At 33.9% G+C, this 26,590-nt stretch overlaps 1 protein-coding gene across 3 annotated transcripts; it reads left to right on the top strand.

The window, feature by feature from the left end:
• Positions 1–530: 530 nt before the first annotated feature.
• On the top strand, positions 531–26,044 carry LOC134840525 (uncharacterized). 3 transcript variants are annotated; one of them, XM_063856399.1, is made up of 16 exons: positions 531–1,432; positions 17,722–17,787; positions 18,615–18,894; positions 19,386–19,532; positions 19,965–20,155; positions 20,486–20,829; positions 20,940–21,037; positions 21,141–21,262; positions 21,452–21,769; positions 23,044–23,202; positions 23,610–23,702; positions 24,042–24,152; positions 24,429–24,752; positions 24,980–25,269; positions 25,596–25,704; positions 25,865–26,044. In XM_063856399.1, the coding sequence occupies exons 1-16, from the start codon at positions 896–898 to the stop codon at positions 25,946–25,948; spliced, it is 3,273 nt and encodes a 1,090-aa protein (XP_063712469.1). In that variant the 5' UTR covers positions 531–895; the 3' UTR covers positions 25,949–26,044. The 3 variants fall into 3 exon arrangements, with proteins under 3 accessions (XP_063712469.1, XP_063712458.1, XP_063712477.1); XM_063856388.1 differs by having other exon boundaries at positions 19,965–20,200; XM_063856407.1 differs by lacking the exon at positions 17,722–17,787 and having other exon boundaries at positions 19,965–20,200.
• The last annotated feature ends 546 nt before the right edge of the window (positions 26,045–26,590 follow it).

Genomic DNA, 26,590 nt, shown 5'->3' with positions numbered 1-26,590 from the left:
CAATCAAATTGTCAAGATTATTATCAATTGACTGAATTGTCAACACTTTGTTTAACTGGCTTATCGTTGACTGGTAAAGCGAGCCAGAACTCCTCCGGTCTTCAAATCGCAAGAAAATCGCATTCGGTCAACAAACTTAAATTTTGAATAGTAATCTAAAATTAAACGTTTTTGCGCTCGCTCTTTCGGATCAAAAAAGTCATGAAAATTAACAATATTGTCCATCAGCCATCTTTAGCTTCCATAAGGGTTTCCATCTTTGGTAAAAATTTTCCAACGCAATTTAGGCCGTTGAAAAAATTTTCTACGACAAATTTTCCTGGAAATCATTTTGACAAGCAAAAAATTTTTATGCAAAACAAGCTACACGTTTGAAACTAAATTATATGTAAAAAAAATAAAGGTAAATATTATTTTTTGTTCCTAGACAAAGATTGCGTGAACAGATTTGATTTTTTTTAAGATCGACTGTTCTAATCATTACAAAATTACACCGATTGATGAAGCGTGAGAAAACATTGAATCTAACTTCAGAGCAGTTTCACGGATGGTTTGCATTCAATGACAAATCGAGTCGTTTTTAAAATTATGAAGCTGAGAATTGTTAATTTTACTTTTTGCACAGTTTGATTTGTGTATGCTTTACAATAATCGCTTCAATTTATCTTCTTTTATCGAACAGTCGGACCAACCGATGCATGTGACATCCAACATGAAGATTGAGTAGCTCGCTGGTTGCAGTAGCTTTTAAAAAAAATCACTGCTTTTCTATCAATTAAACATGAGCAGCTACTTGTGAGGTCTTTTAAGACAAAAATCACAAATTATAACCGGTCAAAAATTAATAATAATTTGATGATTATAATATACACTTACTCGAGTTGAAAATTCAGCAATGCAGAATTTCGTATCCAAATGTATTCAGTCCCTCAACAATCATCGGAACTTAGCCGCAATCGATCAAAGAAATTTCGTACCTCAAGATCAATGTTTTGGTCTCGATAACAGAGAGCTGTCTAATGTCATCGGGGCATTACCGTCTCGCAATCGAGGCAGCAGGCGGAAAGAAATGCGCCCCGGCAGCACCAGCGTGCAGCCGGAAGATCAAAAGCAACAAGAACTGGATAAAATGGTCAACTCCTTACCGACGTTGACGCCATGTCATTCGTTCCCTCCTAACTTGAACAAACGACAGTTGAAGCAAAGCGTGAGTGCCAGGTCAAATTCGGATCAAAATATTAACTTTGGAACCAACTCGGAGCATGAAGTCGCACAAAGTGAAGACGACATCTTGAGGTCGGTCGAGACTTCGTCGACACGAAGTGCGAATCCAAGCAGATGGGTGGGAGCCGAGTACCCGGAGGTACTGTCTGGAGCGGGTTCCAGAAGTTCCGTGGATACCGCAAACTTCAAATCTGCATTTTCTGAAATGGTAAGTTTTGTGCACACACCAAAAGGAACGCTTCTCGGTCATATACAAAATAAATTTGAAGTAAGATCAAAAATGACTAATTCCTAAGATTTTTTGAACTTGAAAAATTCTCATCATAAAAAGGTTAGTCATTCGCTCTTAAAGCAGCACATAATATGACCACTATCACTGAACACTACAAAAACAAAAAACAAATTTTCCAGCCTATTTTTCGTTTTTAATTTGCGTTTTCAAGTGAAAAACTGATTATAACATATAGGGCTTGCAATAGCTGATTTTAATGGCTGAAAAGCTTACAATTTCTTGATTTAAAAAGAAAAAACTTAGTTTTATTCGAGTTACGTTAGATTTTTGAGTATTTTAGCGCCTTTTTGGGATCAAAAACTTCAAAAACTCAAAAATCTGCAAACACAATTGAAGAATATTTGGATTTTTTTTTGATTTTTTAACCTGTTTTCCGGTCATGTTTTTAAAAATTGTTTTTCAATTTGCCTATTTTAGCAAGGTTTTCGAATGTGCCCAATCTCTACTTTTTCGTTCAGCTCCTTTTATTAACCCACGCCAAAAAACGACACTTATTTGAATGTTGTTGTATTTTTATAGATTATGATCGGAACATTCTGTGCTACCTACACAGAAACCGGCTATCCTTGTTTAATATATCTTTTCGGAATCCGTATCAAGACTGCAGAGGATTTGATATGATACCACAAAAAGTCCCCTATGATTTTTTTAGTCCCCTACGACCCGCACTCAGTAAAAAGAGAAAATAATCTATTATATTATAATTATAATTGCACTTATAGCAAAATTATAATTAATTATAAGCGCCAATTTTAGATGTTTAAACAATTTACAATCCATTTTAGTGATAAAACTTTCGGTGATAATTTAATAAATTATAATCAATTATAATTGATTAAAATTTTTCCGACAATCTCTTATAATCTATTATAATATGTTGTAATCCCTTTTTCTATCAAAATTTTATCTCACAAAAAAATTTATTATAATGAACTATACTTTAGCTATTCTGCATGAAAACACAGTAAAATCAAGTTTTATTTAAGTTTCTGCTAAAAGTAGGGGCGGATCTAGTATTTCTATAGGAAGGGTCAGTTTTTCAGAAAATTTTCCAAAATTTTGTCGACCTTTTTTTTGATCGACCAAATTGATATTTCCGAGTTCTCTCAGAGCACAAAAAATACCCTTTTTTGTCCAATTTTCTGTGCCGCGGGCGGAATTTTGAAAAAAAGGCCAAAAAAGGCGTTTTTAGGCACTTTTTGGAAAATTTTGACCAAAAGAATTGCTTTATTGACCCGTTTTTTCAAATTTTTGCCACCGGCGCAGACAATGTGATGATGGCGCCTTCAGACAGTTTTTACGATCCGTCCAAAAATGGATATCTCAGATAGTTCAAAGGGGGGAACTTTTGAGTCGGCAGGGGTTCTTATCCCAGAGGAGGGGGGGTATCGGACGCCCCTGGCTATAAGTACAAAATTACGGTTTCTTTTAGTTCGGTAACCAACTGAAAAGCGCACAAAACAAAACAAAAATAAAACGAAATGAAGCGATGACCCTTGTTGAATAATAAGGGGCTATAATTCATTATAATAGGTTATATTTCAATAAAATTTGAGAAAAAAAAGTTTTCAAAAAAAATAATCGATTTTAATCGGTTATAATTATTTTTATTATTCGAAAAATAGTAACAACATAATCCAGTATAATCAATTATTTTTAAAATTTATGGAAACTGACAATAAAAATCCGCTATAATCTATTATTTTCTTATTTTACTGAGTGCGGGGAGCTAAAAAAAACTTTGTAGAACATACTTCTTTTAACTCAGTAGGTGTGGGGAACAAAAAGGACTCATGTTGTATTCCGAACACAATCTGAAATTTATTAGTCACACCTGTTTCCTTTCAATATTGCCAATGAAAAATGATGCGGTTTTAAAATCGAACATCTGAATTAAAAATAAATGTTAAGTTCAGCCAATCACAAACGCACCCCAAAAATGGAATTTCTCATAAAGCAGAAATAAATACCGTTACATCATGAAGTTTTAGAACTTATGATGCAACGGGTATTCATTTCGGTTATTGAAAGCTCAAATTTTTGAGGATGCTTTCTGATAGGCTGAGTTTTTGATAAACTGCTGATTAGCAGTTTTTCTAATGCCTATAAATACGATAATAGAGATAATCCGAAAATCTGTTTTCGAATAGGATTATATTTTTTCGCTCGAGTTACGACTAAATATAAAAAGAATTTTATAAAATAACTTCAAAAAAATAACTGAAAGTTACGGGGAATCACCAAACCACATAGTAGTTTTCTGCCATGTCTAAGCACTAACCACTGCCAAGCAAAAGTGGTGCGCGCGGCGCAATTGTTAGGAAAATTAAAGAAGATATGTTTTTCTGCGTTTTTAATAGATTGATAAACGGGTAACTATTATCGGAGTGCGGTCTGTATTTAGACAACCGCATAGTCCTACTCGTCAGTAAGCAGACAAATGATGTATGAACCAATCAGAATTGAGACAAGAAAGAAATTAATAAACAATTGTTATTTATTTTTAAATTTGCTTTCTCATCTCAATTCTGACTGGTTCATACAGTGTTTGTCTGCTTACTGACGAGTAGGAATACGCGGTTGTCTAAATACAGACCGCACTCCGATAATAGTTACCCGTTTATCAATCTATTAAAAACGGAGAAAAACATATCTTCTTTAATTTTCCTAACAATTGCGCCGCGCGCAACACTTCTGCTTAGCAGTGGTTAGTGCTTAGACATGGCGGAAAACTATTATGCGATTTGGTGATTCCCCGTAACTTTCAGTTTTCTTTTTAAAAAAGCACATTTAGTCGTAACTCGAGCGCTAAAAAATATACTCCGATTCTAAAACAGATTTTCGGATTCCAAAAAGATCTTTCAATATTCTTGCTATTCAGAGTGATTTTCTGCTAAAAAGAGTAGAAGAGTCTCGAGAACAGGCACAACTAGCTCTTTATTGTACCCACCATTGAAAGCAGGGAGAAATTTTTTTTCCACGGAAAATCGTTTATTTTTCGCAAAAAAAATCAAGTACCACAGCTAATCAACAGAATGAGTAGAGTGTTATATCATATTAAAGGGCTTTCAGTCTAAATTTGAACGATATTTCAAAATTTCCAAAACAATTCTCAAAAATTTGTGAGAAAATTTGGTTTAAGTCTATTTTTTGCACAGAAACTTTTTTGAGTTCCAAATTTTTAATATTACTCAGGTTTAGAGTGCCATTTTGTGAATAAAAAAATTTAAAAGTTCGGAAATATTTTTGGCACACAGCCGAAGCTGAGCTTCGGAACACTTGGTATACAACACAAGAAAAAAATCGAAAAAAAAAATGAATTATGCCAAAACAACTAGACTATCACAACGAATAAGGCTAGTTTTGAAACAAAAACATGTCGAAACAATTTAACGTGAAATTATATTTGGAAGATAATTTACCCAGCAGTAACGAAGCTGAAAATATCTCGGCAGAAACCCTGTAAGCCCAAAAAAAACATCAACACTTAAAATTTATCAAAAATTACTATGTCTCGCTCAGCCTCAAAACACTCAAAAAACTTTATTTGCCCGTCAAATGAAACAGTAAGAGACAACTAAACGACCGTAATATAGACCGGAACCTATTAAACCCAAAAAAATGAAAACGAAAAAGTCGAAAAAATCAAAAAAAAAATAGGACAATAAGAATAACCCCCTCACCCTAAAAACACAGACAAGCACACTCTCACACACTATTTTAATTTGTCAAAAACGCAATATCAGGCCTATAACTTGGTATATGGGCCGAAATTTATCAAGCCGGAACAAAAAGGTTGAAAAAATTGAAAACAAAAATGTTGTCATTAAAAACTTGACCTATAAATTCTGTTACAGTTTTTATTCAACAACGTTTTTATTCAAAGTACTCAAATTTAGGCTACGCACGACGGCGATAAAAAAGATCGAAATCATTTGGGCCGAAAAAGTTTTGATGCGAAAAAAATGTATTATGGAAGGCTTAGGAGGTGGTTCAGATATGTAAAAAATTTTTCGTTAGAGTTCGAAAATACCTATTTAGAGTACAATTGTTATAATACCAATGAAAATTTATATAATATCAATGTAGAATAAACACATCAGAAAAATAAGCCGACAGTTGAAGCCGACCGATATCCGTGCCGAAAATGTACCAAACATTTCGAATCCTCCAAAAACTCATTCCCAACTCTTAACTTAACATAACTAAATGACGCGTGGTAATCGCATGCAGCCAAAACAGTTACCACGTTATTAAGCAAACATGCCTTTCTTACCATGCGACCATTCTGTGAACAAAGTTGTTTACGGAAAAAGTCTAGTACCCGATTGCAATGCCTTTTCTTATCAGAAGAGTAAAAAATTGAAAAGCTGGAAAATAGTAACATTTCTGATTTTTATGTTTTTTAGTCAATTTTCCAAAATACTTGACGCCCAAACTGCCAACTCAACTGACAATATTAAATACGTCAATCTGAGCTTTCGTTCAGATGCTTTCATTACATCACGCACACAAGACACAATTGAAAAAACTGAATTTTTGAAGTTTCCTCATAAATCAGGTTGAAACATTCTGTGATATTTGCTTTTCTTTGTTTTTCTGGTGTTCAACCGAAGTCAAATTTTTTTCAGTCCTGAAATTTCATTTCAACCCTTTTCAACTCCTTCAAAATGGCCAAAAATTGAAGAAAAAAAACTATAAAAAAAATAGGTTTTTCCTTTGTTTTGGTTATTTATTTACTTGATGGCTATGATTGCTATTATAGCATCCTAAACCTGCAATTCTGGTTATGAAGTACCTACTATCAACACAATTTAATTATTGAATTACAAAAAAAAAATATCTATACATTAAAATATGAAAACAATTTATGCAAATGACACCAATATTAAAAACCAAAGTTTCAGACTTTTTTTTGGTAATGATTGAAAATATCAGATTCAGTCTTACTATCTTGCCGCTCACTGCAAACCAAATTATGAGTGAAGAGGTTTCATTCTGATTCGTAATCTGGATTCGTTGAAAAATAACAAGTTTATCAACAACGACAATTAACAATAAAATAGTCGATGCAATAAAAAATGTCAGCAAAAAAATAGCAGGAACATACAATTTTAACAGCACGAAAACTAACGACCCACTCAAAATGAAAAATGAGAGTTACACAAAAAGTTCCGAAAACAACAATTCCTGATGCTAATCAAATAACGAAATAACTAAACAAAAATTAAACAGGTCTTCTGCTCATTAAAACACTCTCCCTTTCTCTTTTTTCAAGGCTCTAGATATGAATTGAATTGTTTGTTGTAGTAGCTAAATCTGAAATCTGAATTTTAAACAAAATTTATGGAATTTTAAATTCAGTTCAATCAGAGCGTAATTCAGTTCTTTCCTTTTAAAAGTTGTTGGAATATGTGGGAAAAAAAATAACAAGAATTTCCAATTTACACGTGTTACAGTTCTTTGGGCACAGCGTTTTGAGAAGTTTTTCTTTCAAGCCAAAAATTACAAATGGCATTTTGTAGACAAACTAAGCTGTCATTTGATTATTTTAAAAATTTGAGTGGAAATGACATCCTAACTAATTGCAAACTAATTGCGACTCCAGATAAATTTTTTAAACGTAGTTTCATTTGCATTAGAGAGTTAGACGCTAACAAAATGAAAAAAAAAAACTTCCGGAAAATGACAATAGATTTTTTTGGAAAGATATCACAGACAGCATATACCGTTTTTACCCACAAATTTTCAATCAAGAATAAGGTTTTTCAATCTTTTTGAAAATCTTTCTACCACACCTATTGTAAAAAAGGATTTGTTATTGGCCATCATTGCTTTATTTTAAGACTCTTTCTTCACAAACTGCTTTTTAGCAAGTCGAAAAACGACAGGAAGAAAATCATTTATTCGAGCACAAATACTCCGTGATTTTCTTTGAAATTTGTACCAAAGCGTTTGACCAAAAGTAGTTGAGCGAGAAAGTCTGATTCAAGGGCCAAACGCTGCTGATAATAAACGTAAGGGCAGCGGCACAATTAGTCACTGCCAACAGTTCTGCGTGTTCATGTATTATTCTTTTTAAAAAATTCGTCTCATGCAGTATCAATGTCATAGCCCGAGTGCAATCTAAAATGAGATAATTGAAAAAAAATTATCAGAAGTTTTACTAGATTCAGTTTTTCAGTTGCACATCACAAAAAAAATCATTTGGAAAAAAATCGGTTAAGAAAGAATAAACACTGTCAGGCATTACACGAATTAACTATTAGTTAATTAAAAAAGCCAACTAACTATGTAACAAGAAAGGTCACCAGTTTGTTGAACAAAAAGCACAGGAGGTTTCCATCAGAGTAGTTTTTCAAAAATTATAAAAAATGGAAAGCGTTTTTAACAGCAGGGTAAATTTTATAAAATATGCTTACAAGACGAAACTAGCGATAAACTGATCATTACTGATTTATCAAGAAACTAAGAGGGGTGCCAAGAATTTATTCGAGATCTCTTCAAGACTGCGAACAGCCTCAAATAATCAACAAACTAGGATGCATTTGTTCCCGCACCATATCAAAACAGCAGTTGCTTACACTCATTCTCCGTCGTTTTCCTATAAGATTTTTCAGCCTTTCAACTTTAGCTCTGATGCTTTTCACGGCACAAAAATTTTGCAAAATTACGATCCCCGTGTATGAAAATTTTACTGCGCATTTTTCCTATTTTGATTAAAAATATATTTTTAATATATCGATAATTTTTTCAAAAAAATGAAAAACAATCTAAAAATTCATGCATTTTGAAATCTTCCCAAACAATCGATGTAAATAGCAAAGTGGATATACAGCATTTCTTGGCGCAATGATTGATCAATTTAAATGCATCGATTAAAACCAAAACGATTTCAGAGCCAAAATTTTGCAATTCATTTGCCAAGCGTTAATAAAAAAGTGAAAACTTTTAGCTGTTTATCTGTTTTACGCAAAATTGGCAAGATTTTTGAACTCCTCGAATTTTCAAAAAAAACTTGTAGAGATAAACTTTTGTTTGTTTTTGAAATCTAGCTCTTAGTATCAAAATGTTAGACGCAAAAAATTAGTCAAATTAGGTTATATATACAAAAAAATATCGAAATTGGCCTAAAAAACTCCCCAGATATAAGGATTTCGTTCAATTTTCGAAACTCCGAAAAAAATTAAGATTGCAACAACAATCACAGACACATTCAAAATAACATTAGGTTGAACAAATGTTTAATGAGGGTTAACTTTATCTCAAATGCTACTTTATTTGTCAAAAATTTTAATCCAGCCAACAAATTGTTTGAATTATTAACCGAGACAAATTATGAGTCTACCGCACTCATTAAGAAGAGAAAATAATCCATTATATTATAATTATAATCGTACTTTTAGCAAAATTATAATTAATTATAAGCGCAAATTTTAGATGTTTAAACAATTTATAACCGATTGTAATGATAACCTTTTTGGTGAAATTTTAATTAATTAAAATCAATTAAAATTCATAATAATTTTTCCGAAAATCTCTCATAATCTTTTATAAACTATTATAATCTTTTATAATATATTATAATCCCTTTTTCTATCAAATTAGTATTTCACAAAAAAAAACAATTATAATGGATTATAATTTAGCTATTCTGCATGAAAACAGTAAAAATCAGTAAGAAGTGAGAATCAGTAAACCAGGGGCGGATCTAGGATTTTCGCAAGAAGGGGGTCTACTAAACCCTATAAAGGTTCCATTGATTTCAAGCTTTCCCAAGGCATTTCGCACCGCAGGCAAAATTTTGAAAATAAAATGGGCCAAAAAAGGCATTTTTTGGCCTTTTTTTTTGAAAAATTTGACCAAAAAGTCGTTTTTTTTCCGGCGCGAACTCCCCTCAAAATTAATGTATATTAGGCGCCATTAAAAATTTTTAGAGGGGATCTCAAAGAGGGGATCTATTTTTTAAAAATAGTGGGGGATCTCAAAAAAGTGGGGGGGGATCGAAAAGGTCTCCCCATTCCCCCCTCCACTTTTTTGAGATCCCCACTATTTTGAGGTCCCCCTTCTTATATCCGCTGGTGGCTACAAATAAAAAAAAATTACAGCTTCTTTTAGTGCGGAAACCAACTGAAAAGCACACAAAACAAAACAAAACTGAAACCAAATGAAGCGATGACAAATTTGGTGAATAAAAATGGATTATAATCCATTATAACGGATTATAATTCAATAAAATTTGAGAAAAAAAAACTTTCGTTAAATAATCGATTATAATCGATTATAAGGATTTTTATTGTATCGAAAAAAAAGTAACAATATAATCCATTTTAATCGATTATAATCAATTCTTTCCTCTTTTTACTGAGTGTGGGCTACATGGTCGAACTTAACTGAATTAACACTTCCATGGATGTCCATGACACCCAGTGTGATAAAAGATAGATTAAACCTAATTGTGGGATAATTGTAATTTGGCAAATGGTATAGGATAAAATGAGCATAGGGTCGATTAGAGTAAGGTAAATTGTCCTGCTGCCTTAAATGTTAAGTAGTTTGAATATCAAAGGAATTAGATCTGCTTTTCCTGACAATATAAAAGCTGTTTCGAAGCAATTACTCACGAGAATGAATCTCACGACTGATATGACTTGAAAACAATCTCACAATCAATGTTTTGAAAGAGTTTTTTCGAGTAACTATATTAGCATCGGATAAAACCCGACAAGTTATCCATGAATGGGTCTGAACAACTGAGAAACTATGAGATTTGTTAGAGATCTTAGTCGCACATCATGAAAAAAAAACCCATATAGTAACTATTGGAAATAATCGTTTCAAAACTCAAGCCATGAACGGTTTACAAATGTTCAATTATTGTTTGAATTCCTCAATTTTCAGACCCTCAATTCCAAACTCTTCATCTCTATCTTCCACATAATAGAATTGAATAAAAAATCCAACATCCATAAATGGGCCTGAAGAACTGAAAAACTATGAAATTTTTCGCACAATGGTGATATTTCACAAGGTTTAAAAGATGCGAACTCGTATAGTAACTATTAAAAATAATCGCATCAAAACTCAAAGCTCGAATGGTATACAAAAGTTCAAGATTAATTGAATTTCTCAATTTGAGGACCTATAAAAACCATTTCTACATTTTACATAAACAAAATTTCACAATGTTGAAAAGGTGCATGAGTTCAAACGAATTCGGCAAAATTTACGCTAAAAGTTACTTTTTAGGCTATTAACAAACAAAACTTTTATTCGTTTTTTACCATTCATATTCGAGTTGAAAAAATGATCAAAATCAAAAGAAGATGACGATATGACAAAAAACTGTTTTTTTTTCAAATTGTAGCCACTACCAGCTTATAACCAGAAACTCGATTTCCCGTTTGCTAAAAAAACACATGTCTTATGATTGACATAAGTTTCCAACTCGTATATTTAATTTTAGCCATCACTTAGTAGTCTTTGATAGATAACTGCAGTCGTCAAACACTTACACTGCGCACCATAGAAATCCGGGTTGACTACTCAACCGTTTTAGAACCTCTTATTTAGTTTGTATGTTACTTCCCTTTTACGCACTTTTCTTAAACGAAAAGTTCTTACAAAACAATTTTTGTTCAAAAAAGAAACAAAAAAATATATCAAAAAAAAATTGAATACGTTTCCATACCGTACTTTTCCACACAGATAAAAAAATCATTTCGGGTATTATCTTAAAAAAAATTATGCAAGCGAAACTTTTCAAATTGTAATTATAAAACATGCATTTTGAACAATAAGTTTCGATACAACATTTTTTTTTTAATTTAAAAAAATCAGTTTCTAAGTTATACAATTCAGGTTGATAACTTTTTTGGGTAAAAAACATCCGTTTCAACAATTAGTGTCATATAGTTTGGAAAGGGTAGTCTATAGATTGAAATAACTTCTTAAGTCAGGCCTGAAGATTTTTAGTCAGCATCTAATTGTTGCGATGCAAATCTTTTGGATAGCTCACGTGGCCAATTGCAAAAATTCAATCAATGAAATTCCGTTAATAAACTTTTTTAGAGCAAATATCACGTTTATTTTTGAAAATTTATAGAATAAGAACTTTTGTACAAAATACTTCTATGTACTTTTTTACCAAACAACTTTCTTTTACGAAAAAACAGCTTTCTTTCAATACTCAAAGAGCCCAATAATTTTACAAACAAAGTTCTAAGATAGAAATTTTTGTTCAACCAAAAAAGTATTTCAGTCGTTCCACTTACGTTCGTTTTTCTGAACTACGAGACTGCACGCAACTAGTTCCAAGCGTTAATAATCGATTATATAATGTTTTTAGTACCAGAATTTTTAAAGTTTATTATGAATTTTTAATTGTTTATAATTTCTCTTTTTAAAATCAAATTATAGTCAATTATGATAAATTTTAATCTTTTATAATCTTTTATTAATCTATCATTCCAATTATTATAATCATTTTCTATTTATATTTTTTGAAAATATTACGTTTATAATCGATTATTAGAGATTATAACCTCTTGGAAAATATCACAAATGTAATTGATAGTTACAAACCATTATAATTAATTAAAATTGTTTAAAATGAACATAATTGTACGTTATAATTGATTAACTACGCCTAAACTTGAATGCAGGTGGGTATAGATGAGAAATATTCCCAAAGAAAAACTTTAAATGTTTAAATTTTTTTCTTAGAAAGACTATTATACACTTAGCCGAGTTCTTGCGATTTGTCGAACTGATGACACGTAAGCCAATTTAGAAATAGAAATAAAGTAGTAACCCGCACTCAGTAAAAAAGAAAATAATCGATTATATTACAATTATAATTGTACTTTTATCAAAAATATTATTACTTATAATCACCAAATTTTGATGTTTTAACGATTTTTAATCCATTATAATGATAAAAATTTTTGTGAAATTATAATAAATTATAATCAATTATATTTGATCATAATTTTTGCGAGAATCTTCTATAATCTCTCATAATCTTTTATATTGTTTTATAATCTGTTATAATAGATTATAAGGCATTTTCTGTCAAAAACTACTGTAAGTGAGATGTCTTGTCACTCTTGGTTCATCTGAACACAAAATCATACCACGAAATAAAAGTTTCAAAGAGATCCCTTCATATAAAGAATCCCGCGGTAGGTGAAATAATCAAAAATAAATGAAAAAAGAAAAACGTTATAAATTTGAATTGATTTTAAGACTGTTCAAAACAATTTTCCCAACTTTCGTATAAACCAACGTCTACACATAGCATGAAATATTAGCAATTCAGGTGCAAGGTCGAAGACAAAATAGGCAAACAAAAGGGGTTATAAACAATTATAATAAATTATAATGGATTTTTTCTGCAAATAATTGAAGCAGAATTTCGGATTAAAATAATCGATTATAATCGATTATAATGTATTATAATTGATTATGTTTGATTTCAAAAAGAGAGATTATTATCAATTATTGAGTTATTACAATCATTTTTTTCTCAATTTTTGTAAGACTGGTACTAAAATCATATTAAAATTGATTATTAATGCCGTTTGAAACTGGATACGGGACAATTTTCACAGAAAGGGAAATAAAATGTTGCTCTTGCATTAATTGGTCATTATATAGATTCTTATATAGATTATATACAGTCTTCTAGGTTGTTTGAAGCTCAAAAGGTGCATGTTTTGATATGCATTTAGATAAAAAATGAAACAAAATTCCAAAACTGTAACCGTTGGAGTGCCATGATCAGGTTGCTACACCTTTGTTCAGCAATTTTTATATTTCTTACGAAAAATAATTTATTTTGAATCTGAAATTTTTGGCGAGGACCTCCCTATAAAATGGCATAAAGAAGCATGGATTTTTATATAATACTTTTTGGTACAAGTGTGATAGAGGTGCTTCAAGGAACTAACAGGGCTCCTACGGTAAATAAAGTCCTTCAAAAGTGTTCAATTTATTGCCTCGCTGATGACAATTAAAACAACATAAATAAGTGCAAATGACGCAGGTTTTTTTACGATTAGAAAAGTCTTGAAACCGAATGAGCTGTGCCCATTGCTGTACTTAATTGCTATATCTGTTTATAATTAGCGTGATTTGGAACCCCTTTTGACACATTTGTTTTTAACCCGGACCCTGATACCACTGTTTTACCTACACTTTTTCTGGTCATCAATTTTGTCAACCTATGCTATTTCTAGCCAAACTTGGAGTGCCTGCAAGAATCGAACCTCCGCTTTCAGGTTTCCAAACAAGCGCACAAATGGCAAAGACAAAATCGCAATATATCGTTATGTCAGTAGTCAAAGCAACCTTACACAAATGAACATTCGGTGAGCTTCAAAAAAATTCCAACTGTGATTTCAAATGTTGGACAATAAAAAAATAGTTTTTATAGAGAAAACATAAAAAATTAAAATCAATTATCCAGATAAAATTTCTATTCAGTTTAAATGTTGAAAAGGTGTATGAGTTCAAACGAATTCAGCAAAATTTAAGCTGAAAGTTACTTTTTAGGCTATTGACAAACAAAACTTTTATTCGTTTTTTACCATTCATATTCGAGTTGAAAAAATGATCAAAATCAAAAGAAGATTACAAATTGTAGCCACTACCAGCTTATAACCAGAAACTCGATTTCCCGTTAGCTAAAAAAAAACACATGTCTTATGATTGACATAAGTTTCTAACTCGTATATTTATTTTTAGCCATCACTTAGTAGTCTTTGATAGATAACTGCAGTCGTCAAACACTAACACTGCGCATCATAGAAATCCGGGTTGACTATTCAACCGTTTTAGAACTTCTTATATAATTTGTATGTTACTTCCCTTTTACTCCCTTTTCTTAAACGAAAAGTTCCAACAAAACAATTTTTGTTCAAAAAAGAAACAACAAATATAAATCAAAAAATTTTGAATACGTTTCCATACCGTACTTTTCCACACAGATAAAAAAATCATTTCGGATATTATCTTAAAAAAATTTATGCAAGTGAAACTTTTCAAATTGTAATTATAAAACATGCATTTTGAACAATAAGTTTCGATACAACATTTTTTTTTAATTAAAAAAAATCAGTTTCTAAGTTATACAATTCAGGTTGATACTTTTTTGGGTAAAAAACATCCGTTTCAACAATTAGTGTCATATAGTTTGGAAAGGGTAGTCTATAGATTGAAATAACTTCTTAAGTCAGGCCTGAAGATTTTTAGTCAGCATCTAATTGTTGCGATGCAAATCTTTTGGATAGCTCACGTGGCCAATTGCAAAAATTCAATCAAGGAAATTCCGTTATTAAACTTTTTTAGAGCAAATATTACGTTTATTTTTGAAAATTTATAGAATAAAATTGATTATTAACGCCGCTTAAAACTGGATACGGGACACTTTTCACAGAAAGGGAAATAAATTGTTGCTTTTGCATTAATTGGTCATTATATAGATTCTTATATAGATTATATAAAGTCTTCTAGGTTGTTTGAAGCTCAAAAGGTGCATGTTTTGATATGCATTTAGATAAAAAATGAAACAAAATTCCAAAACTGTAACCGTTGGAGTGCCATGATCAGGTTGCTACACCTGTGTTCAGCAATTTTTATATTTCTTACGAAAAATAATTAATTTTGAATCTGAAATCTTTGGCGAGGACGTCCCTATAAAATGGCATAAAGAAGCATGGATTTTTATATAATACTTTTTGGTACAAGTGTGATAGAGGTGCTTCAAGGAACTAACAGGGCTCCTACGGTAAATAAAGTCCTTCAAAAGTGTTCAATTTATTGCCTCGCTGATGACAATTAAAACAACATAAATAAGCGCAAATGACGCAGGTTTTTTTACGATTAGAAAAGTCTTGAAACCGAATGAGCTGCGCCCATTGCTGTACTTAATTGCTATATCTGTTTATAATTAGCGTGATTTGGAACCCCTTTTGTCACATTTGTTTTTAACCCGGACCCTGATACCACTGTTTTACCTACACTTTTTCTGGTCATCAATTTTGTCAACCTATGCTATTTCTAGCCAAACTTGGAGTGCCTGCAAGAATCGAACCTCCGCTTTCAGGTTTCCAAACAAGCGCACAAATGGCAAAGACAGAATCGCAATATATCCTTATATCAATAGTCAAAGCAACCTTACACAAATGAACATTCGGTGAGCTTCAAAAAAATTCCAACTGTGATTTCAAATGTTGGACAATAAAAAAATAGTTTTTATAGAGAAAACATAAAACATTAAAATCAATTATCCAGATAAAATTTCTATCGAGTTTGAAAGCCTTTGTTGGGTTCGGGCATGTACAATCATAAGAACTTCACAGGTTGTCAATGAAAAAATTGTGTTTTTCACCTGCGAATGTCTCGTGAAAAAGGATCAGGAGACCAACACACGAAGAATATGAAGTTTTTGTTATGACTTTTTTATGAATGCTTTTGTTTTTATGGTTATAATTGAACAAAAGACTAGAAAACGAATTTTATAAAATTAAATTGTCTAGTATTTTATTCAATTATAACCACAAAAACAAATGCATTCATGAAAAAGTCATAACAAAAATTTTCAGATCTTTGGATAAACCGCGATGCGTAAGAAAAGGGGTTGAAGTGAGTTTAATGATATACATATTCAACATTTGTCGGTATGGCCGATACCAATCTCTCAATAAAGGCATGGCAATTATGAGGAAGTCAAACTAGATGTCTAACATATGTAACCTACAGGGTAACATATATTATCAGTAATGAAAATCACCTACTTAACTGTCGAACAGAGGCAAACACTTGATTCCGCTCGGACTCTTGACCAGCTTGACAAGAGATCTTAAGTCGCTCACAATTTGACCCAGCCTCTCGGCTTGAGCACAATTAACAAAATCCGTTCTATTTCAGTGTTTCAGCTATTTGTTCACTCTCCAAATCTGATCATAAATCAATTCAATCCGAGTCACTTTATAGGAAATATACTTACTTATACATACTTTCATGTAGGTTCCTCTCCTATTGCTACTAAAGTAACATATGATACCTTTACTAAATTAACTAAACTTGACATTTTGGTAATATGATCCGCCCGTTTTTCAACTAATCCATTACTGACCTAATTCAAAATCGGTAATCAAATTTTTTTTCAGCCTCTTTTGAGCGAAAAACTAAGGAGCTTTAAGAGGATTTAAAACTGTTGAAACAGTTCTTTTATGTTATACGATTACATATGAACGCTAAACAAAGATCAAATAATTCAATTATAACATACTGCACTCTATTAATCGATTTATTTACAATAGTTATTTAACATTAACGGTCTAAAAAGGATTCTCAACATTCTTCAAGCCAGATTAAATAATTATAAATCAATTTGTTCAGATTTTTTGATACAGTTTTCATTACAATTGTTTATTTGTTTGCCTCTATGGTAGACTAACAAACATGTGTCAAATCTATTTTTTTTCTGCTCCAAGAGATATGTGTCTTTTGTGCAAAGTTAGCCAACGGTGCATATAAACAGTCTTTGGCTTTCTATTGTTCTTATCTGGGGATGGTCCAGCACTAAATGACAAAACTAGTCACCAATTTTACGCCGGCTGATCAAAAAAACAACGCTTTATTCGCGTCACCGGGAGGCCAAAAAATAATTCTTGCCTATTTTTTATTTATGCGATTTACTTCGAATATTTATAAAAACTCAGTGCAAAATAAAAATTCTGAACAAGCTGTTTTTGGATTTTGTTCGAGGCTCTACTTGTTAAAACGAAAACTGAGCTGTGATCAATATTATGTTTCATGATCATTCGGTCAACTAAGCGGTACTGTGGCACACCTCGAGCATTTGCAGACTAGCAAACAAAGAGCCAGATTTTGGAGCATTTTTCATCGCTGGCTACAAAAAACAACTGTGCAAATTACACTTTTACGTTTTCATATCAGACTGATGGCCAATCTTGAATAAAATAATCATAGGCACATTATATTACCAGTGCAGTCTGTCATCAGATTAAACGCAGATTCTGTTATTATACTCATTCCATTATCAACCAGCATTCAATAAAGCACTATTGAACATTCCAGCACACCGCTTCCTCTGAAAACAACTAAAAAAAAAACGTTCCAGATTTGACCCGTGAATCATTTTTTTTTTCACTTTTGAGCTTCGGTTTTTCTAATAGACTCCAATGAGTGAAGTCAACGGAGTTTTACCATCACTGACTGATCTCGAAGACAACAATTACAAGGTGAGAAAATAACTAAAATTGAATCATAAGAATTCAAAAATAGGAAAATTTTCATAATTCAATCGCAAAAAAGCTAGTGCCGTCAGCAGAGGCGGATCTAGGATTTTCTCGAGGAGGGAGGGCGGATTTTCAAAAAAAAAATTGAAAATTTTGTCGAACTTTTTTTAGGTCGACCAATTTGATTTTTCGAGCTCTCCTAAAGCAGTGTAAAGACCCCTTTTTGACCAAATTTTTTGCGACCCAGGCAAATTTTTGAAAAAAACGGGCCAAAAAAGCTTTTTGTTAAATTTTGACCAAAAAATCGCGTTTCTTCGCCGCGCGCTCCCCCTCAAGATTATTATATTTTGGATTTCAGCACCAACGGACCGAAAATTTCTAAAAGCGCCTTTGACGCCAATATTAACAATTTTGGGAGGGAAGCTATCGCCGAAAAAACGCAATTTTTGGTCAAAATTTTCCAATTTTTGCCTGCGCTGCACAAAATTTGGCCAAAACAGGGTCTTTTTGGTGCTTTGGAATAACCAACCTAGAAAAATGTCAACAAATTTTTCGGAAATTTTTTTGAAAATCCACCCGCTCCCCCTCGTTAAAATCCTAGATCGCCCCCCTAGCCGTCAGTAAATTTCACGAGCTAATCAAATTTGAAAAAAAAAATGCAAACACAGCCATTATTCAAGAAAAAACTGATCAAAAACATATCATTGACTTGTTTGTACACATTAAATTCAAACACATAATAGAGCGCGAGATCGATTCTCCGAAAATCAACTAAAACGGCAATTTGAACTCTTATTTTAAAAAAACATTAAAACCTGAATACTGCTTAGAACCATGTGGGCACGATTATCAACTGGATCAATGCTCAAACTAGGAAGTACATTCCATATACGGTCATGGCGCCACCCATGCATGCCACAGTACTCATAGGAGGTGCTGAACCCCCCAAGAAATCGACGAGCAAATCAAAGAAGTCTGCACTCAAATCATCGATCCAGTCGGCCGCCGCTGCCTCCGGGTCTGCAGGAGGACTCAAAAACTGGATTGTGGAGAACTTGTCTAGAGACATGCGAGATGGAACTGTGTTTGGGATCCTGATTGAAGTTCTTGGTCAGTTAATTGGAATTGAATCTCTATTGGTAACGTTATTTATATCTTAAGTTGGAATGTCAACTTTCGCGTACAGTATTAATAAAATCATTCAGTAGCAGTGGCACCAATTCCAACCTAATGCTTGTCGCAAAACATCAGAAAATAAATACTCGCTTAAACTTCTTAAATTAAAACAATATTGCAGTGTCAATCATACTTCAGAAAGGCAATTTAATTCCTCTCTAAAATAATAATTTTATTGTTATTCTAGTTTTGCTAGTTTTTTTCTCAGAATAATAAAAAATTCACCAACTGCTTTCAAATGGTTTTGTATTTGAGTTATTTTTCATAATTGAAGCGTTAACTTTTAGTTTTAAAAAACAGTTAGCTCCACTTACACGGTATTAAAAATGGATAACCTTCAACAATTCTGAGCAACTTACTTTTTTTTCTGAGAGATTTGAAATTGTTTTTTTTTAATACCGTGTCATTTTCCAATGGATTTTAAGGTGGGGAGGAGATGGAGATAGACAAGTCAGTGTACAGACTGAGTGAAGTGAGTGAGAGTGATGAGGCCGCCATGCACAACAACATATCCTCCATTCTTGCATTCCTTCAGAGGGAGGGGGTGGACTGCATGTCCATCAACCCACAGGGTACAACAAAAACTGAAAATATTGCGAGCTTGAGCAAAAGCTTTCTGTTTCATTTTTCAAACTTTACTATCGCTCTTCAAATAAGAAGCAGATTTACTGGGAACTCGAATAACCAAGTTGGTCAACCAAAAAACAGTCTACAATCGTTAAAATTTTGCTGAAAATTTGCAACTCATGGCGAAAACTTTGATACGCGTAGTCATGGTTTAAACATTAGGACAATTAATAAGATTTAGTCGAAAAATTATATCTTAGCTGTACATAACGTCCAATATACAAGGTGGCTAATTTTCAGGAAATTTTCGAGAGGCGGGGGATTTTCAAACAATTTTGAAAAAAATTTCAAAACAGTTGGGTAAAGCCAGGCCCCAAACCTGGTAGGTATGACCTTAGCGAATCTGAAATTTAGATGATTCCCGCTTTTCTTTTCAGATGTGGTGGGTGGGGACAAAGAGACTATCATGAGACTAGTCCTGCTCATAGCCGCACACTACAGGCCGGACCAAATTCAAAGACAGTCCCATCAGAACCAAAGTCACGTGGTAACCTCGAATGCCCAGAGTGGAACTAGCACCCCTGCTAATTTCATGATTGACCCAACCTCAAACCAGATTTTTGCCCAGGTTACAGATATTAATCATCAGAAGTTTTCAGCACCAGATTATCAAGTTAGTTTCTCTCTACTTACCAGAATGGCTTCATGCGAAAAAATTAGGCTTCACTTACTTTTGCAGACTTCTGTTGGACTTATAAGTAGAATTATTGGCAACGAAACACATTTGAAATATGATAACAACAGTTGTAAAAAAAGGTCTGAAAAAGAAAACCTTATTCGCAAAAAAAATATTCGAGTCGGTTTTCTGATTTGTTTCAATGATTTTTCAAAAAACTTTACTCTTTCAACTTTAGAAGCTTGATTGAATCTACACTTTACTCTGCCGTTTCAATTTTAGTTATCAACTACCTCAAGTACCTCGCAATTTTCGCCACACCTGCAGTCCATAGTCGAAAGCGGAGATCCCTCCCCCTCAAACAGACAACCCCCACCCACACCCAGTCGTATGAGCACCACATCATTCTTCGTTCAAAATCACCAGAACCAAAACCATCATCCTTTGTCCATGTCACAGCATCCTAATAGTCTTCATTCTCACCAAATGAACAGACAGTTACCCCCACATAGGAGTGCTTCTAATGCACCCACACCACTACCAAACCCCAATGGACATGCGATGGTAAACTTGAACATGAGCCAATTGAGAAACAACGACGAGCAGTCCTTGGTCGAATCAGCTCCGTACGTATTTTTAATTTCCATCACAAAACTTTAAAATGATACTAAAAACAAAATGTTTCTTATCTTTGAGAAATTCAGAAAAGTATGTCATATAGTTTGTATGTTTTCAGATCTCTGGGTCCTCCCTCGCAGTCAGAGCAGCGTCTTCATTTGACCAAATCAGACCTCAACACTCTCAGAGTAACTCTGGAGTACCTACAAGCTCACGGTAAAAAAAACATTTTTTCATTAGCTTTTCCAAATGAAGAAAAAGCAATAAATAATCAAAAGCTTTGGTTTGAAAACTAAATTCAATTAAAAAATTGTTCAAGATTCAATGATGAGTCAGCAAGGGGTAGTGATGACGTCACGAAGTGTAGATACTTCTGGCAGCGCTGGAATGGGAGGAGAGGACGTGAACACGCGCAAGATCCTCACGCAGTTACAAGAGATGGTAAGACAGCTAATGATCAGAACCAAAAATACATTTTAGGACATTTTATGTGTGATCGAGTGAACGGTCAAAAGTCGGAATCAACGCTTTTGAGATGCTGAGGTTAAGGCCTTTTCCGGGGGGGGGGGTGATGGAAAAATATGAGAAAAAAACTTGTTTTCGACTAATCAAAAAAAAATTCGTCTTCAGCTTATTCTGAGCCAACCTCCGGACGGAGAGAGCGAAACAGGAGACGAAACAGAGGCTAGCAGCTGTGGAAACTCATCGGGACACCAGACATCTTCAACCAACCAAGGCAAAGGGAGTCAGAGCAACGGGAGGTCCACATTCAAAGCCAGGAAGAGATCCCAGTCCCACGAGAAGAACGCGGGCAATATTCTAGGCAAAGGTGGGGGAGGGAGCAGTTCGCAGAAACAGATGGCAGCCAATAATGAGGTGCTTCTGAATCAGTTGAGGACTGAATTGTACAGCAGCAAACAAGAGTGGTACAACATGCAGAGTGCCAAGGTTAGTATAAAAAATCTTTCGTGCATTCTTAGTTGGATTTAGATATTTATCCAAAACTGTTGAGCTGCTTAACTGATGTGAAATAGTCTTTGAGATTTGAAAAACTTGTTAGCAGGAAAATAACAGAGTCACAATTTACTCTTTTTAACAGAGATGAAGCGGAGCGTCGCATCACATGCGATACACCGCAAGTCGTAGCATTGCAAGTTAGCAAACATAAAACGAGCCAGACATAGCTAAGACGAAAAAAAAAACACAAAGTAAGAAAAACAGTCGAGCAACTCACCCACCAGCATTAGGTTATCTTTAGTATTTACCGAGCGGCCACTAAGCCGACAAGACGTGGGTGCACGCCCACTGAGCCGAAAACAAAAAAAAATACAAGAATAAATTGTTTTCATCAAAAAATTTTGAGTGATTAAGTTTTAAAACTATGAACTTTTACAGCACAACCGACCTGAGCATTTAATTTAAAAACTTTATAACTTCAATTTGTTCATTAAACGACACCAATTAAATTGACTAAACTTATAAAACATGAGCGAAAAATATTCAGACCGAAAAAAGCTTTTAAGCGAAACAAAAAAAAATAGTTACTAAACTTACGATTTTCAGGAGTAAAACTACAACACTTGCAACTAGAATGAAAATTTCATGAAGCACAAAAAATTCAATTTCATACATACTGAAAAAGTCCAGCCGGGACTTGAGGCCCGGCCCTAGGGTTCAAAGGCAATCGCGTTACCTTTAGACCAGAGGGGAAGGAACCTTGCGTTCGTTAAGGTCCAATATTAACGCCAGATCATTTTATAAGTTACATTTTTGTAAGAGAAGTTGTTTACGAGAAAAAGTCTAGTTCCCGATTTTAAGAAAACTTGATTACTTTATGCACATTTAATGCCACTGTTTCTAGTTTCAAGTAGAGAATGAATCATTTTGCTCCAGAAGTGAGGAGTATCGTTCAAACAAGTCCCAAAAAAACATGAGTTTCGAACCTACTCATGCTAGTCCTGAAAATTAAGTATTCACTCCAATCAAGTACAGTACGTTGTTTACTCTTCCTTCTAAATTGGCGTTCAATAAACTTTTTGAAAAAAAGTTTACCCAGTTCAGCCGAAAAACCATTAAGACCCTATTTTAACTAAAATTGATTTGTCGCAAAGGCAACTTTTTGAGAAAACCTCGTCTGAAATCGGGACTCCTGCTACATGTCTCTTTGATCTATCTTTACTATTATAACTGTGAATAAATGCACACGTTTGAATCTGTTGTAGAAGCAGCTGGAGTCTCGGGTGGTGGAGGCGGAGAGTGTGTGTAGGAGTGTGCAGGGGGACTATGTGACATTGCAGAGACTGCAGCAGGAGACCCAGTCCCAGATGATTGAGATGCAGAAGCGACTAGACCAACAGGACATACAAGTCCGCGAACTCAATGTGAGTGCCGCTATCTGTCTACATTGACAAAATTTTTTGAACTGTACAAATTTAGTTCTATTACAATTAACAAAGAAAACTCAAAAGTTCGAACAAAAATTGTCTTTCCCTCTTTGTTCATTCAGCTTCATCAACCAGACGGCCATAGTTTAACAGTTGAAGGCCTCAAAGAAAAGTTTTCATGAAGATTCCGTAACTTCTAAGGACGGAAACTGGACAACACAGAATAGGAAATGTATGAAAAAGGAAAATTGAATGGGAAATGCACATTGACGAGCAAGCATTCCGTAATATGATACTTGAAGTGTTTTCAATACGCAGTTTCTAGATAATTGCTTCTGGTGAACTATGCTTAGGATACATGAAAATATTCGCAAACTAAATGCTCAATTTCAAAATTGTTTCAGAGAAAGCTGGCACACAAAGACAAGTCTCTGGAGCAGAAGCGGAAGGCACTGGCAGAGTACCAGAACAGACTCAGGGATGCTGAAGAACACAAGGTAATACAATCTAACTGAAGAGAGGACTTTGATTAGGAGAACATAGGCATACCAAAAAAAATAACAAAAAGACTAAACTAAAAGACCGAAAACATTCCATAGGTCAGTATTAAGCAATTTCTCTTCAAAATCAGCAGCATTGTAATTATTGAACGTACCCGCATCCAGTTTCAAGCGTAAATAATTGATTATAATATGATTTTAGTACCAGTCGTACAAAAACTGAGAAAAAAAAATGATTTTAATCAATTAATAATCGATTATAATCTCTTTTTGAAATCAAATATAATCGATTATAATACATTGATTATAAGCTATCAACTAATTGTGTCTTTGAAGGCTAACTTGGAGCGAGAGAATGAGAGAAGGTCCCTGTCGGTTGCACACTACCAGAGAGAGGTGGACGAACTGCAACATCGGCTGAACAAAGCCCTCAAAACCAAATCAACGGTGCGAACAACACTCGAGTCAAACATTGTCGGATATTTTTTAGATACCACCATGAAACATTGCGTTTGTAGCCACATTCTAACCAAAAACGACAATTAAATCAAAACCGGATTTTTTTTGTCTCCCAGATATTTAACTGACTTTTTTCGATCACTTAAAGAGATCAATCACATAAAATAATCTGCTTATAATGTTGAAAGATGTTGAGTCGAGAAAATAAATTGAGAAAATGAAGAATTATGAGCCATCAGAACTATTAAGACATTTGCGAATTAGGGTGCAAATGAGCGTCCACGAAGACGTCACAAGAGCGCCAGGTCTCCTTCCAGTCGGTCAAAGGCACCTTCCGACAGAGGCAAGGAACTTCAGAAATGTCTGGACAACTTGGACCCAGAAAATCTAGAACCATCCTCGAAATTATTTAACGTGGCTGGATCTGAAGAGTACCGGATGATATCCAGTGCAGTTCTGGACATGAAAAAGAACTTTGGACAGGATGATCCAGAGTTCCAATCACTGGAGGCAATAGAACAAAGTTTGGAGAGTCTGGTGGATAAACTCAACAGTCTCAAAAACATCACTGGAACATCTAAAACAACGGTAGAACCAGAAAAACAGTCTTGAAAAAATGATTTTAACTGGGAACTTTCAAGACCACCACTTAAATATTTTTCAAACGATACTTTTCATTCATTAGAAGTGCTTTATTTCGTCTATTTCATTTTCAAAACGCAAACACTTCTCTCCTACTTTAAAATAAAAATGTCAGCAGAAATGGATGAAAATTTGAAATGTCTTACAATATTGTAAATCTCGTTTTAATTAAGACAACAACTGACGGTGAATCGGGAGAGGACAACAGTCCCATTGAAGTTGTTGCAAGGAGCAAATTCCGTACCAGACCTCAGGGATCAGAGAGCCAGAACAACCCCACCCCCGCTTCCTGTTCGACGTCTAAAGGTGGGGGGCAAATCGGTGCCATGGTGAGAAAGTCTGCGTCGGAGTATACGTTCAAGGACACGGGCGGAATTCACAGGAGTAAGAACCAACAGCAGACGCAAGTGTTCTATTACACCGACAATCAGACTACCCCATGCATCACAGTCATTCCAAAGAGGTACCCTCCAGTAGTTCATCCTTCTTTTTACTACTTCAGAGACTCAAAAATAATTGTTCAAATCTATATCTGAAAAATCGCGTTCAACACCCTCACGTCACACATTCACCCCCCCCCCCCCCCTCCTCTCCCCCACTATCCATTCTTAACATACCTGTTTGTAGTATTAATTTTAGACCGCCACCGCGTCTGTAGTTGGTTCAGGTAGGAAATTTTGGAACCCATTTAGTGTGGTTTCTCTACGTGAGAAACTGATTGTTTACAAGTGATGCCATTAAGTCATACTTTACTTATGATAAATTCTTTTCCATTGTTCATACTTTCAGCGTGGCCAATGTGACCTTGGCTGACTTCAAAAAGTACACAGTTGACTTGGCGGAGTGCAAGTACTTGTTCAAGGCCACAGACACCGAGTTCGGGCAGGTCAAGGAAGAGGTCAGTAAAGTTACAAAAATGTTCAGTAACTGCATAGGTCAGCCGTTCTACTCGATGTTTACTAATAACACCGAAGGAGCCACTATAAAACTTAACACTTGAACAACTCTAAAAAATACCTCGGCTTTTTTGGTTATGACTTTGACATTTATGATTTCAGATATCAGACGACTCCTCCATTTTACCTGGCAACAACAACCAGATCACTGCTTGGATTGAACGTAACAACAGTAATCACACCTGACAGCTCAGATCTATCTCAAACTTCTTGAAAGTGCAATTTTTGCAACATAGCATTTAGAAATGAAATTTATCGTTTATTAAAGTTTTAAAGAATGAGTGCCTCAGCTGGCAACCAATTTTTCATTTTCACAAATGATGTCTCACAAATGATGTCTCATGATGTCTTATATTAGGAAAAGACATTCGTCTTCTTCTACTGCCAGTTGAAAAAATTTTATCCGAACAAAAGATAATTTAGGTATTTGCTTGAATATTTATGGGGTTTTATAGCAAAAGTGACCACGGAGCATTAACGACTTACTTACAGAACTCTTCAATGAACACAAAAACTTAAGTACAGCGTAAAACCAAAAAAGATACAATCAGTTATGCCAACGTTCACACAGAGGCCATGCGGAGCTTTTGCACCACTTACGGTACAATACAGGGAAGCCGCTAAGTAAAAAAAATCAGAACAATTTCGAACATGTCGAAATCACTAGATATATCTAAATGAATGGAGCTAATTTTGAAAAAAAAAGAAGCCAACACAATAGAGGGTGAGATAAGTATTGGAGACAAAAAGAATAACAAAAAGAGTAACTTACCAAGCGGTAACAAAATCGAAATTACGTGAGCCAGAAACCCTGTTGAGCCAAAAACA

Source organism: Symsagittifera roscoffensis, chromosome 1 (genome assembly GCF_963678635.1).
Source record: "Symsagittifera roscoffensis chromosome 1, txSymRosc1.1, whole genome shotgun sequence".
Taxonomy (NCBI): domain Eukaryota; kingdom Metazoa; phylum Xenacoelomorpha; order Acoela; family Convolutidae; genus Symsagittifera; species Symsagittifera roscoffensis.
The sequence above is the reverse complement of the archived record's forward strand: the minus strand, read 5'-3'. Positions and strand labels throughout refer to the sequence as shown.

Coding starts and splice junctions, on each gene's coding strand:
- LOC134840525 (XM_063856388.1), top strand. CDS start 896: ATGCAGAATTTCGTATCCAAATGTATTCAGTCCCTCAACAATCATCGG. Junction 21,770..23,043: donor ACAACATGCAGAGTGCCAAG/GTTAGTATAAAA, acceptor AATCTGTTGTAG/AAGCAGCTGGAGTCTCGGGT. Junction 23,203..23,609: donor TACAAGTCCGCGAACTCAAT/GTGAGTGCCGCT, acceptor AAATTGTTTCAG/AGAAAGCTGGCACACAAAGA.